Here is a 15,744-nt window from a genome sequence, read left to right as displayed (position 1 = left end):
GGTCCAGTCCTTAATATTTCCCATCCAATCTGTTCTTTGTCTTCCTCTTCTTCTCTTTCCTTGTATAGTGTTTTTTGTAGGGATTCATGCCTTAGTATGTGATCATAGGTAGGTGGTTTTCCTTTTCTTAATGGTTTTCAACAGAGTCTCATCTTCTCCAGTCATCTCTAATATTTCTAAATTAGTTTTTTTGGCAGTTCATGGGACTCTAAGGATTTTTCTGAGGATCCACATCTCAAAGGCTTTTAGTTTATTTTCACAATATTTTGATATTGTCCAGGTTTCTGCTCCATATAGCAGTGTTGACCATATGTAGCATTTGGACAGCCCAATTCTTGTTTTTGTGTGAATTTCCCTTAAGGCAGAATGTTTTTCATGCTAATGAAGGCTGATCTAGCAGTTTCTATTCTTCTTAATACTTTTTTTATCACACTTTCCATTCTCAGTTATTGGTTGATCCAAATATATATAATTCTCTACTTGATCTAAGCTATTTCCTCTAATCTTAATATTTATATTGGGTATTTTCCCATTTTCTCTTGTTACCAGCATGGTTTTGGTTTTTTTTTTTTGAAGTTGAAATTAAGTCCATATTTTACACTTAGTTTCAGCATCCCTTCTAGTAGGTTTTGAAGATCTTTTTTATTTTCATCCAGGAGTACTGTATACTGTATTGTCTGCATATCTTAAGTTATTTATATTTCTCTCTCCTATGCTGACTCCTTTAAATTCTTCTAATTGCTGGAAGATATTTTCAGTATAAAGGTTAAACAATATAGGAGAAAGAACATAACCTTGTCTGACACCCTTCTTTACTGGGAATTCCTCTGAGGTTTCTCCTGATATTTTTATTTAGTGCCTATACCCAAGCCCAAAATAGATGCAAGAAAACTAGCAGTGCTTCCAAAACAGAGTTTGAAAGAGCAAAAAGTAGTAAACTTGCAGCTTCCCCAAATGGCAGCTAAGTCTTTTGGTCTCTTACCAAAGGTTGGTCATAACTTTTGCCCAACATTAATCCCACCCCTGTCATGCCAGATGGCTCTATTGCATCATCATCACCCACCGAAAAAGCCAATCTCTTGGCTTCACATTTGGCCTCCAATGCATGCATAACTGACAATGGTTAAATGCCCTCCATCTATTCCAGCTCCCCAATATACAGTATCCCCTATATCCTTCTATGAGTACCTTGTAGGTACTCGTGTCGTGCTTAGAACAGTCGCCATATAGCAATCTATTGAGACTCATCCTCTGACTGGGATAGATGAACATCCTTCATATCATCTTCCATCTCCTGGGTGCAGACCAGTGTTTTTTGCTCCATCTCCATCAAGCAATTAGCTGATCAACAATCAATTGTGTTCCAAGTTGAGTCTTAATGAGTTAGTTCTTGTCCATGAGCACCAAGCAGTTAGAGTGACAACTGGAGCCTTTGCATTGAAGCAGGTGACCCACCATTTACACTTTGCTGACATGTCTGCAGTATGCTGCTAAAATAAAATTCCCACCAGATCAATCATCATATGTGGACAAGTAAGTAGATTTTATCCAAATATTGAGAAAACTTAATAACATGTCAGATGACTCTGTCCCTTTGGGCTACATATAAAAAAAGAATTAACAAACTCTAGACATTCCTGTAGGCAAGATTGCATGAATGTCTCTAAACATGCTATCATCTTGTTGCAGCTGTGTTCCATCATGTAGTTTCTGTTTATGTGAGTTTAGAAACATTCAACCCATTTCTCTTTTACAGATAGCTCTTTTGAACACACGGTAGAATAATCTAATTTTGTATTGATCAGCAGAGAGCAAAAAATCAGTTTAGTGGGTCTCTCTCTCTTCCCCCCCCCTCCCTATTCTTTTCCCAGACCACATGTCTAATCAGCTGCCACTTGAATGTATCAATTATACATATGTAAAAATGAAATGCCACCAGAGGTGCATCATATACACTGACTCATTAAATTCTCTGTTAGTTTTGAGAAGGCTCACATCAGTATACTCTTTGGTGGGCCCCAAGCCACTTTGGGATCAGTGGAATTCTAGCTGCAGATGCTTCAGCTAAGTTAGTTTGTTTCTTTAGATACTGTCATCTCTCTCTCACCTAGACTTGTTACAGGAAGATTATTAGGTAAAAATTAATATCATACTAGCAAAGATCATAGAACAGAGAGACCAATAATGAGGTATACAAAATTAAGCCTGAAATTAAAATGTGGCAGTCCAGTCTGTACAGAGTTCATAGAGAGGAAGTTGTTCTCCACATGGATAATGCTTTATTTTGTGTACTTCTTCCTGTTTAAGTGATGATATTCATGTGTGTGTGTAAATATTATTAATCGTTTTAATTATTCATATTTTAAGAGCCTGTCCTCATTACTTTAACAAATGCAGTAATTATTTCACTACTTTTAGTAATTTACTTGAGTCTTTTTTCCTCAGGCAAATTTAATCAGATTTCTCAGATATATTTGGTATGTAATCTTTAAAATTGGATTCTGTACGATATTTTTGATATATGCCTAGATTTGATAACAATCATCTTTTTAGATACTTTATTTTATATGCTGTTAGGGTTTATTCTTTCATATATTGACTCAGTGCTCTGTAGCCATAATTGCTGATGATTATTATCATTATTTTTCGTGACACCTCCAAGGAGTCCGAAGACTCATCGCGGGAGGACACCTATTGTACAACTCTCTGTCTACACCGAACCTCTATTACCAATCATCACCATCTACTGCCCACCACCACAGATAGTATTTTTTTTGTCTGTAAATTGCGTGTGTTCTGAAGGGCTGATTTGTCTGTATGCGGGATGTAAAACCCGAGTTTCTGGGAGAAAAAACCCTGCTACCTCCGTATGAGATCGGCTAGCTCACCTTCGATTGAAAATCGTCCATATATAAAGATTCCTCCCGTCATAACGAGAATCAAACTTAGGCCTTTTCCAATCGAAGGGCGCAATGTACTGTCTTTCTTCCAATTGCGCTATGGAGGCATGACTATAAAAATATGTTTCTATTTTTTGTGTTGTGCACTTTAACCACTGCTTTTATTTGTACAGACCTTTTCTTTAGGCTGTAATGTTACATTAATTATGAACTTTAATTTTACTTATTTTTTTATGTTTTTGTCAAAAAAAAAAGTTCATTTTTAGCATATGCTAATTTTCATTTAAACCAGGCAAGCAATTCAAAATGATCACTGACATTACAGCACACCTCCTACTCTTATGGCCTAATTGGGTTCTAGAAGTAAGCAAGCAGTTTAGAATTTAACTCAGATTTCTCATAGGTTCTGTTGTCGTGATTTGGAGTTACTTTCCTGGAAATAAAGTTTGAAGTATAATGATATAAACTTTTTGTTTATTCTTTAAGATGGTGTTTATCATAGAATGGTACAACTGAAACTTCAGGCAAGTCCATCACTTTCTTTCCAAATCTGTGAAAGACATTTCATGTTTCTCTTCAAATTTTATTCCTTTCTACTTCTTTCTGTACATTTTTGAGGACAAAAATATGTACTGTACAGTAAATCATTTTAAATTTGACTGATATATTAAGAGCAATGCAAAATACAGACTTGCCGTCTGCATCTGTAAAACAATCCAGGTACAGCAATGTTTTTTAAAACCAAACGTGTATGCAGTATTTTGTGATGTAAAACTTATAAAAAAAATAAATTATGCTGATTTAGTTATTAGAAATCATTCATGCTAATTAAATATTTTTCATTCTCATTTGTACACTGTGGTTTCAATCATTCAGCAACTTGTCATTGAAATGTACATATCCTGATCACTTCATTTCTATGATCCAGGACTTCATATAATTCTAAAAAGAAATTTATTCTAATCATGAAATGAACTTTATAATACAAGTGATCATACAGTGGTGGTTGATAGTAAATTGAACATCCCTGATCTAGTTGATATAACCTGCACTGCTGACTTCACCAATCCCATTATCATGAAGTTGCAACTAAGAAATTTTTTTTTACTAGTAAACTGTATTTCTGCTGAAATTCAGATATATAGCAGCTCCAAATGAAGCAATCTTGTATTGATTTTTCTCTCTCTCTCTAAGGTAAATGATACATCATTACTTGGAGCATCTCATCAAGAAGCAATTCATGCACTCCGAAGCACTGGAGATACAATACACCTTTTAGTTTGTGATGGGTATGATCCAGCTGAAGTAGAAATTCAAGTAGCATCTGGAAAAATTTCACCGGAAAGTATGAAAACCTTCACATCTTCATCTTCATTAGACAAAGAAGATGAAATTTCAGAAAATGTGAGACAGGTGAGACAACGATTTACATTCTGATGCTTTAAAAAAAAGTGTGTGTGTGTGTGTGTATGTATGTATGAGAAATATATATTTTTAATTAAAGATGGCAAGAAATTATATTCTTGTTTAATCCTCTATCCAAGTGTACACAAATAAAGTTTGTGAAGTATCTCCACCCACAAACTTTGCTTACAGTAAGATTAAACAAGAATATAATTTTATTGTATTCATAAAGAAAGGTTTAGGTGTTGTTCATTATCCATAATAAAACTTAACAGTATAACTAACACCAAGAGGAAAATTATATTATTAAACTCAGTAATGTTTTACTGGTTTTCTACCCAGTATCATCAGAGCACAACGATAACTGTGACATGCACACAGCACTAAACCAGGTAATTGTAGAAACAATTTAGATTGTAATTGACACCTAATGTCAGTATATGGTGCCCTGTGTTGGTCAGATAACTACAAAGTTAATTCAAAGAAGTCCGGCTGTTAGGTCTTAAAATGATAGTCTCCCACATCTTTGATAAATTAATACGGCCATACTTGTTGAGGTTGGGATGGTGATGCTTCATAGCTGATGCTGATTCTAAGAATAACCTTTCAGACATGTAACGACTTCAATGGAATAAAGATGTTTTTCTCCATCCGATCCTATGTGAAGGAATATCCAGATCATGGTCTGCCAATCCTGGCTTGCCATACAGATGATCTCGGATGTAATTTTTATGTTCTTCAAGGCATATGTTAACTGATCTACCAGTCTGTCCAAAGTAGACTAACTTGCAGGCAAAAGGAACTTTATAACTTTATACACTTTTGGATGTTCAGGAGGATGTAATTGATCTTTAGGAGAACGTATAAAAGTTGCTAGTTGAACGAAAGGTTTGAAAGTGGTATGGAGATCATATTTGCTAAGAACTTTAGCTATTTTTTCTAATGTTCCCTTAACATATGGAATGGGAATGGTTTTGCTGTGATCCTACATGTTGGGTGCATGAAATATTTCCATTGGCTGAAAAGCTTTTGCAAAGGTCCTTAAGTTCAGTTTCAAGGTCTGTGTCATTTGAACAAATAGCTTGAGTAGGTGTCTTCACGATACCATACTGTTGGGAAAGGTGGTGGTGGGATTGTTTATGTAAATACCTACCAGCATGAGTGACATTTCTGTAGATAGAGAAGGATAATGAACCATTAGGAAGTCATGCCACTAGTGTATCTCAAAAAGAGAGAGTATTATTACTTTTGTTTTCTATGGTGAAATTTATTTTAGGATGTTGGCAGTTAAGATGCACCAAAAATGTATCTATTGTGTCTGGACCATGAGGCCAAATGACAAACACATCATTGGCATAGTGCAGCCAAACCAATGGGTTTGGTGTAGCTGTATCGAGAGCCTGGTTTTCAAAATGCTCTATATAAGTTTGCTGTGTGGGGGGGGGGGGGGACCCATAGCAATCCCATCTAACTGCTTGTATATTTTTCCTTTGCACAAGAAATAACTTGTATGCATGGTAAATCTGAATAATTCAGTTATATCAGGAGGGGGGGGGGGGGATGGCATAATAAGGTCAAGAGTCTCTGTCAAAGGCATATTAATGAAAAGTGATATAAAAACTGACCATGATTTCAGAATCTGTCAGAGTTAAATTTTTTATTAATGTTTTAAAGTATAAAGAACTGTCCCTCATCTATTAAAAATTTTTTACACTTTAAAACATTAATAGAAAATTTCACTCTGACAGATTCTGACATGGTCAGTTTTGATATTATCTCACTTTTCATTAATGTGCCTTAACCCTCCCCCTTTCCCCCGAAATAATTGAATTATTCAGATTCATCATACATGTAGGTTATTTCCTGTGGAAAGGAAAAATATACAAGCAGCTAGATGGGACTGCTATAGGTCTCTCCCCCCCCCCCCTCAGCAAACCACTATATGGGGCATTTTGAAAACCAAGCTCTCAACACAGCCACACAAACACAAAAACAACAGTTTGGCCTCATGATCCAGACACATTAGATACATTTTTGGTGTATCTTGACTGCCAACATCCTAAACTAAACTTCACCATAGAAAAAGAAAGTAACAATAGTCTCCTCGTTTTAGATACACTAGCAATGTGACTTCCTAATGGCTCATTATTCTTCTCTACCCATAGAAAACCCACTCATACTGGTAGGTATTTACAGAAACAGTCACACCACCACCTTTTCCAACAGTATGACAACATCGTCAAAACTCTTACCCACCATCCTTTGGGACCTTTGCAACACCTTTTTAGCGAATGGCTACGTCTAGTATAAAATAGATAAGATATTACATGCCCCCCCATCCTTCCAACACATAGGATCACAGCAAAACCATTCCCATTCCATATGTTAAGGGTACATCAGAAAAAATAGCCTGAGTCTTTGTAAATATGATCTCAATATCACTTTCTAACCTTTCTTTCAACTAGCTACTTTTATATGTTCTCCTAAAGATCGACTACATCCTCTTGAACATCCTGAAGTGTATAAAGTTCCTTGTGCCTCTGCAATTTTGTCCACTTTGGACAGACTAGTAGATCTATTATCATATGCCTTGAAGAACATAAAAATTACATCTGAGATCATCACTATCGCAAGTCTGGATTGGCAGACCATGCTCTGGATACTCTTTCACATAGGATCAGATAGAGAAAACATACCGTTATTACATACAAGTTGTTTCAGGTCTGAGAGGCTATTCTTAGAATCAGCATCAGCTATGAAAGTATATAATTTCTTGGAAGCACTCTCCCAACCTCAACAAGTATGGTTGAATTAATTTCCCAAATAACTGGGAGACTATCATTTAATTAATATGTAATAGTCAAACTTCTCTGAATTAACTTTGTAGTTACCTGATCCAGAGAAGGCACCACATAATGACATTAGGTGTTAGTTACAATATAAATTGTTTCTACAATTATCTGGTTTAGTGCTGTGTGTGTCTGTCACAATTATCATTCCTAATGGCTCTTCTCTGACGATGCTGGGTATAAAACTAGTGAAATAGTGAGTTTAATTAATGTATTTTTAACTCTTGGTGTTAGTTATACCATTAAGCTTATGAATTTCTTGGCATCTTTAATTTATAACCAAGTGAAAGAAACCTCTTAAGATCAATTTTGTTATAATACGTTATATATGGTGTTGTTATATTTTACAGTAGCTTGTGAATTTTAATAATTGGTCAATCACCATAATAACAGAATGCAATATATTTGATTGTGACAAAGAGTAAGAACTTCAACATAGTGGATAACCATATGGATTACCATATATATATATATATATATAATGCATAGTGTTATTCATGTCCTCAAGGAGTTTGCATTATGGGATACTAAGGCAAGTGATATGAAGTCATACCACCTTTACCACGAGTTGCCCCACTCCTGAAAATACTTCAGGCAAAACTTTGTTTGCTTACACTTGGTTAAAGGATTAAACCAAGTATATAATTTCTTGGTATCTTTAATTTATATTTCTACTTGTTAATGTGTTCTTCACTAGCCAAATAATCCTATGGGCTACCTTAGCAGTGCCCTCTAAACTGTAACTCTGTCTACAACATCCCTAAATTTCTAGCTTCATCTATTTCCTGGAGTACAGTGCCATCAATGTGATACATGTCTTGTAATCTATTTATCCCAAAATGCATAACTTTACAATTACAATACATTTCTTTACAATTACAGTCAACCCTCCTACAACGCGGTACTCTTATAACACGGTTTCCATATAACGCGGAGCCAAAATTGCGACAGCCCTCCTATAACGTGGTACTCTTATAACGCGGTTTCCGTTCAACAACATTCCATCAACTTAATTGGTTTAAGAAGATTCTCTATAGCATGAATTTATCTATGTGTTAAATTTTTACAGTTGAAATTAACGGGGAATTCCCTTCTTTTTGGTGAAGGTACATCACCATTTTCCAATTTCAGTTATCAGGGAATTCCCCTATAAGCGAAGAAACGATGCGAGATTGTTCACAGTGCTCTGTTTTAATGCTTAAAATAGACCGTATGATTGGCTGTTGCGTATTTGCGTGAATTTTTTTATCCAATAGCGCTGCCGAACTTTCGCTGTTGCAACCACCCACTTTTGTCATCAATTTTAAGTGCAACTTAGTAGGAAACTGTCTGTAAATCCGTGCAGATGTACATATCACGATTAGTGTTCAATAAAGTGCCTTTTGCTCGCTTAATTTGTGTTATCGTAATTGGACAACATTACACAATACTGTAGGTAATATTTTTTATTTGTTGTAATACAATAATAATAAAATAATTGTTAACCCCAGGTTTGCATAATGTCGCAGCGCAAAGTTTAAAAGAGAGTTAAGAAACTGCTTAGCTCCGTATAGAGAGGTTTTAGTACAGTTAGAAAAAAAAAGCTACGATTGAAAATCAACATGAAGATTTGTCAAGTGAGGAAGACATTTGGCCCATTAAAAGACGAAGAGTTAGGCCACTCATATTTGAAAGCGAGGATGAGTGTTAAAAGCGTTCAATACACATGAAATTATGTTACGCAATTTTACATAATTTTCTTGGTTTTGTTGGAAAACAGTTTTTTAGTTTAGTTTAGTTTTAGTTTGATTTTTTTTTATCATTTCCTTGTATGAACTCTTCGATTCAATAAAGTATTATTCAATATTATTATTATTATTATTGAATAAAGTATTATTGAATAATAATATCAATATATTATTATTCAATAATATGTACTTAACATATTATCTTGCCTTTTGTGTTTGTAAAATTTTTTCCACAACCGTATGCACCATAACTTAATGCTCTGAGAATGCAATTTTCATACAACGCAGAACGAATCAAACTGATTAACAAGCGATTTTACTTACTTCCGAGTTTCACTCAACGCGGTTCCCATTCAACGCGGTTCCCAAATCAATCTGATTCGTACTAATTCTGAGTTTCTTATTTCGCGGTTTCCATATAACGCGGTATACAGTTTCCACATAACGTGGCACGAATTAACCTGGTTTGCACGTTAAATCTGAGTTTCTTATAACACGGTTTCCATATAACGCGGTACGAATTAATCGCGTTATAGGAGGGTTGATTGTACATTTCTCGACAGTAAACTGACATCCATTAACTTTTGATCATACTGACAGCCTATTTAAATCATCCTACAAGCTCTTCACATCAGCAAACAACTGAACATTTCCTCTCAGGTTATTTCCTATATTATTTATGTACAAATTAAACAGATTAAACAAATAAAACAAAACAGATAAAACAAATTAAACACACAATGGTCTGAACTGTACCGAACCTTGTGGCATATCACTAGTCACCTGTTTTTGCTTCGATTCTGCCCCTCTATATACCACTTTTTGATATCTGTTCAGCAGCCACCCTCTTATCCACTTAACCAGTGTCACATCCATTCCCATTTGTTCTAATTTGTGTAACAGTGTTCCATGTGGTATTTTGTCAAATACCTTTGCAAAATCGTGTAGCCGTTTCCTTTATCCAACACCACTGTTGCTCTTTTATAAAAAGTTAGTAAATTACTAAGGCAATACCGACACTTTAGAGTCATTCTGACCCTCATACAATATCATATTTTTATCTACTCATTCTTGAATTCTCTTTTTTATCAATTTTTCTAGTACTTTTACCACTACACCTGAGATATTGATTGGTCTATAATCTGCTACTGTAGTCGTAAAAACTCTCTTATGCAAGGGAATAATTCTGCCCTTTTTCCACTCCCTTGGAACTCTACTGGAGCTGAGACTTAAATTAAACAGCTTAGTCAAAGGCATTACCAGTTCCCTTGCACATTCTAGTAAAACCCTAGCTGATATCCCACCTGATCTCTCAGCTGTATTTACATTGAGATTCTGCAATATCCGAAGAACCTGCAATTCACCCACTTCTGTTCCCACACTAGCATCTGTCACATAGGTTAAAGCAGTAACTTCACTAGGTGTCCGTGCAGTTGGTTGAGTGGCTATGTGCTTCACAACCATATGCCTGGGAGTGTCCTGGGTTCGATTCCTGCCCTGACGTGAGGAGCTTAAGGATCTTTCTCAGACAGAGCCAAGTTAGCCGGTCTTGGGCATGGACAGCAGGGTTTTTCTCCCCAGTTTAGCTATAGTTTATCATCCTGCAAACCGGCCCCCCCATGAACACACACGGATATAGCCACGAATACCTAAGACAATCCCTCCAGCCATAGGTCTGAATTGTCAGCTATGACAGTTCTGAGCCTGGATAAAAATAGGGCGGGGGGTTGAGGTGGTGCTGTACCTCCCTGTAAAAGGGGCTCATGGCAATTGATTCACCATATAAAGTAAATAAATAAATAATTAGGAAGAATATGCCTGCAAAGTGGTCACTCAGTAACTCAATTATTTTATTTCTTCTGTCTCCTCATGGCCATCATCACTCATTAAGGTTAATTTTCCATAGTCATTCTTCCTCTTACTTGCCACATAATGAAAGAACTTTTCCGGGAATTTCCTTTGGCCTTCTCTGCTAAATTCTTATCATAATCTGATTTTGCCTTCCTTGCCATGCTGGTCACCTTTCTCTTTATATACCCTCCACAGCATTTTCTTCTGCAGCTCATGCTTAATGATATTACTCATCCATCTAACTGCTACCCTATTAACTCTCCTTACCCTAGGTATACAATTTAATGCTGCTTGCTCTAGATGAGGGGTCGGCAACTGGCAGGCCGCATGCAGCCCAAACGTGCATTTTTGGCTGCCTATAAAAGGTTGACCATACTTACATGGCATGTGTCCCGTATGCTGAATTATTTAAATAATACATTTTATAATATGAATAATAAATTAAAAATAATTTTATACCTATACTTCGTGATATCACCTGTGCAAGTTGGGAATAACAACAAAAGGAAACTTTTGTTGGTATTATTGAAGATTTACAAACGGAATTTTCAACAAGATTCGTGGATTTTCATTAAAATAGCATCGAAATATGATTATGTTTGAATGCTTTTAATGTCGACATTGATCAATGCTTACCAAAAAAAAAAAAAAAATTGAAGGATTAATCAGTTTTGCAAAGATGATAGTCGCATTTGGAAGCACCTACATTTGCGAATAAGCATTTTCTGCCATGAGTTTTAGAAAAAATAAAATTTCTTCTCGACTGATGAATATTTGCATGCTTTGATTCAAATTTGCACCTCAGGTTATAAAGCGGATCTAGATAATCTGGCTAAGGGAAAACAATCACAAAAGTCACATTAAGCAGGGAAACATGTATATATTGTGATGGATACACTATGTTACTTTGTTTTTACGTGATAATAATTTTTCATTATGTTTCATTTTCATGCTTGTTTCATCTCTCGTTCTTTAAATATTTCTGTGTTTTTTAAGATTGACATAATAAAAATTGATAACTTAAGTATTTTTTTTTCACTCACTATTTTCTCTTAAATAAACTCTTGTGGCCCAATTATTAAAAATAAAAGTTGAATGTGGCTCGCGAGTCTGAAAAGGTTACGGATCCCTGCTCTAGATGACCCTTACCTATATCCCATGTACTACTAACATCCTTACCCTGCAGTGTTTTATGCCATGATACAGATATAAGTTTCTTCCTAAGCATGTTTTACAATCTCCCAGTCAAGACCGTATGGTCACTTTTACCAATTGGAGGCAATGTTGTCACCTTGGTTATGGATAGCTCTTCTGATTCTATGACCAGTTCCAATATTCTCCCACCTCTAGTCCCCTCAAGGTTGCACTAATCAATGCTGAAAACTCCTCCCTGTTGTCCTGATACTTCTGGCATTAGTATATAGAAACGGCAACACCCTTTTATTCACCCACCCACCCACCTTTACTTTCTGAATTGACTACCCTATTCAATATTTTTGCTTGAGAGACTAAATTCTTCACTTGGTCATTCTCACACTCACTCGCTTCATGGGTGCCTTCACACAAACTCGCTTTCACCCTAGTTGCTTAAGTTTCCCTGAATTTGCATGTCGACATGCTTGGTGAACAAAACTCTCTCCAGACACCTAACACCAAAACCATTCAGATGCACTCCATATGCATTGTACAAATCCTTCTTTCCATCAAACAAGAGACCACAAATTCTACATAATTCCTTTTGCACAATCTGTGTATAGACCTATTGGCTATCAATGCCCTCCTCCTCAGTTTGCCTCTATCATAGCATGATAGGAGACTTACAATTTTCACCTTCTCGCTCTTCAGTTTTGTCTTTTCTAACAACTCCTTTACATCCTCCCTCCTAGAATACTTCTTGCCTCTCAAATCATTGGTACCAACTAAGACAATCATTTCCTTCGACTTACCTTTTTACATCTGGATGGCGTGGCTAATATTGTGAATTTTTGCTCCTGGGAAACACGATTTTGTCATACTTTCATTAAGTATTCCTTGATTATTGAGTCTCCATACATAATTTTCTCCTTAACTTGTTTTTATTGTTGTTCGGTTAGTCTTTATTATTCTTTTGAATCACCTATTTCTTTCTTTTTTCAGCCCTGTTTTACTCTTACTGCTTCTACAGTTTTTCAATTTCGTGCTTTGTCCTATAAAGAATAACATTTAAGCGCACTATTAATTTAGTGATATCCATTTTGTTCTCCTCTATTTCCATGACCGTACATTCGACATTATTAACATAGTTTTCCATCTTATCGTTGGTATTTGTTGCATTCTCGTGACCTAACAGACACTCACTTTTAAAGCACTTAATACATTCTCTCTCTCTCTCTCTCCAGTTTCAATTTCCTTCCACATGTTCTTTAATTTTCTCGACACATACATTTCACATGTACGGCACTGAATAATATCTCACAAATTCAAATCGCCAGACAACTTGGTCTTTGCCGGCATTGTTCATCGCATTGATGCCTTGCTGACAACATTGCAATAAATATCACAATAAAAATTAATAAATATACTAATACTCTAAAAACATGAAAATCTACACTAATACACTATAATACAGCAACCCTCGATTAATGCGCCTCTGATTAGTGCGTCATTTTCTTTCTATACTCAAATTCGATTAGTGTGCCTAAATACATATTAAAAATAAATGTTACAGATTTTAAAAATTTTCTACCTATACATTTTTTATGGCTAACTATTTTAAAAAAATCACTCACTAGGATGAAATGATTTAGTTACCGAGTTAAAATATTTTACAAAGTTATTTTTTAATGGCATACTACACTATTTCCATGTACAGTATGTTCCAAATTTACCGCCAAAATTTATGTCGTCTGCTAATTACATAGCATTTTGATGATCATATGTCGTGCCTCCTTTGCAATTTTTTTTACTTTTTTTTAAAGTATTTTCCCAACCTTTAATCACAAGTAAAAGAATTAGTGAGTAAAAAAGTGGAAGTGCGAAAAAGATTTGAAAAGTAATCTCATTAGAAGAAAAACTTGAAATAATAAAGAAAAATGAACAAGGTGAGTCCAGAGCAAATATAGGACAAGAATACAAAATGGATGAATATCAACTGTAAGGGTAATTTTAAGCAAAGCTGCTGAATACAAAGAGAAAGGTAAGACTGCTTCGAGTTCATCATGCATGCACTCAAAATCCAAGTATTATAATGATTGAATTAGAGAGATGGGAAAGAAGAATTCCATTGTTTCAAAAAGAGAAATAGCCTACATAATGTTCTAATCACAGGCAGAGCTGCAAGTGAAGATAAGGAGGTGGCTGCAAATTATCTTCTTCCAGAGATTTTGAAGAAAATTCTGGAAGAAGGGGGCTATTGTGACCAACAAATATTTAATGTCAAACCCACCTTTTTTGGAATCGAATGCCTTTCAAGACTCTTCTAGCCAAATCAGAGAAATCTCAGCTTGGTTATAAAGTCGATTGAAATTACTGCTGGCAATAAGCAATCTGTTTGGAAGCACATTCTTCCACATTGTGCAAATGATTTTAGAAGCTTTTCAAATGAATCTAAGTTAATTAAATATAATTCTGAGAAATTGAGTGATTCTGACCTGCATGGATAAGAAGATGGTGACTGACAGATATCAAAAAGCGGTATACGGGGAATCTGAGCCTGCAAGGTTTAATAGCATCTCCCTTCCTGCTCTCCTTCGAGTGCTGTCTATTGCTGGATGTCCAGAACCCTTTCTTTCCTTGTTATGGAGCTACTCTTGGGTAGCTCCATCACTATCACTACAGGGTCCCGTGCAACATCTATTCCCGCAGTGCGGGAATAGATGTTCGCCAGGGTGATCCTCTATCTCCCCTTTTCTTTAACTGCATCATAGATGAGTTTCTTCACTCTCTTCATAGCAATATAGGAAGAGAGTGAAGAGTCTTCCTACTCTCTAGGCGCTTCTTTCTTTAATGCTATGGCCTTTGCATACGATCTTATTCTTGTAGCATCTACTAAGGTAGGCTTGTAGGAACTCCTTGACTGGACAATTGACTTTTTTCTCTATTCTAGACCTTTCTATTAATGTAGAGAAGTCCTGCTCTAGCTCTTGTCCCCTCTGGGCATGACAAGAAGCTTAAGGTCGAGACTATAGAGTTTTCCCTGCATGGGAGGCCGTTGCATGCTTTGACCATCCTGGAAGAGTGGAGATACCTTGGTATCATGTTCACCCCAAAGAGAAGGTCTTCTGTCCCATCTATCCTAGAAGCTGGGATCGCTTCTTTAAGGAAATCTCCTCTGAATCCCCAGAAAAGACTGTTTCTTTTTTCCCACTATCTCCTACCTCACTTTTATCCGAAGTTGGTGCTTGGCAGGACATATATCTCAGTACTGTCTTGAATGGAGAGGGCTATCCATTCAGCCATGAGATCATGGCTCCAATTGTCACCTGACACCCCTACCGCATATTTCCACGCAAGTGTGAAGGACGGCGGGCTCATGGTTCCATCATTTAGATGGCTGATTCCATGCCTGCGGCTGTCCAGAATCGCAAAGTTAGAACTATCTCTTTTCCCCTATTTGCAGAGAGGCTTTCTATAGCCCATTAATACAAGAAGACTTTAGGTGGGCTAAAGGCTGGTCCCATTATCCAGGTACCTTAATTGAGTCAGTGCCTGCAGAACACAAGAGATGGGCATCTCTGCTGCACTGTTCTGTAGATGGTGCTCCTTTAAGAGAGTCATATCTGGTGCCTTCCCAGCATGATTGGGTAAGGGATGGCACCAGACTCCTCCCTGGGTTCGAGTATATTGACCTTATCAGGACGAGGATCAGTGCACTGCCCACTCGAGCCTGCACAGCTCGATGGGGTAATGACGACTCAAACTGTAGGGCTGGCTTCCAGTACTGGGAGACTGCAGTGGAACCATATTATAGGACATCTGCGGGTTTGCGTAAGCCAGACTTAGTGATTAAAAGAGATGGCGACATTTGGATAGTTG

The 15,744-nt window shown here is 36.4% G+C and overlaps 1 protein-coding gene across 1 annotated transcript in view; it reads left to right on the top strand.

The window, feature by feature from the left end:
- LOC150092621 (protein lap4-like) overlaps positions 1-15,744 on the top strand; it is a 737,075-nt gene that overhangs the window by 530,132 nt on the left and 191,199 nt on the right. Inside the window, exon 29 of the mRNA XM_090414245.1 lies at positions 4,095-4,313. Coding sequence (XP_090270371.1) covers positions 4,095-4,313 — 219 coding nt within the window. The remainder of the gene's footprint in view (positions 1-4,094; positions 4,314-15,744) is intronic.

The sequence above is a fragment of the Typopeltis vanoorti genome, chromosome 25 (genome assembly GCF_054136105.1).
Source record: "Typopeltis vanoorti isolate ZY-2024b chromosome 25, IOZ_Tvanoo_1.0, whole genome shotgun sequence".
NCBI lineage: Eukaryota > Metazoa > Arthropoda > Arachnida > Uropygi > Thelyphonidae > Typopeltis > Typopeltis vanoorti.
The sequence above is the reverse complement of the archived record's forward strand: the minus strand, read 5'-3'. Positions and strand labels throughout refer to the sequence as shown.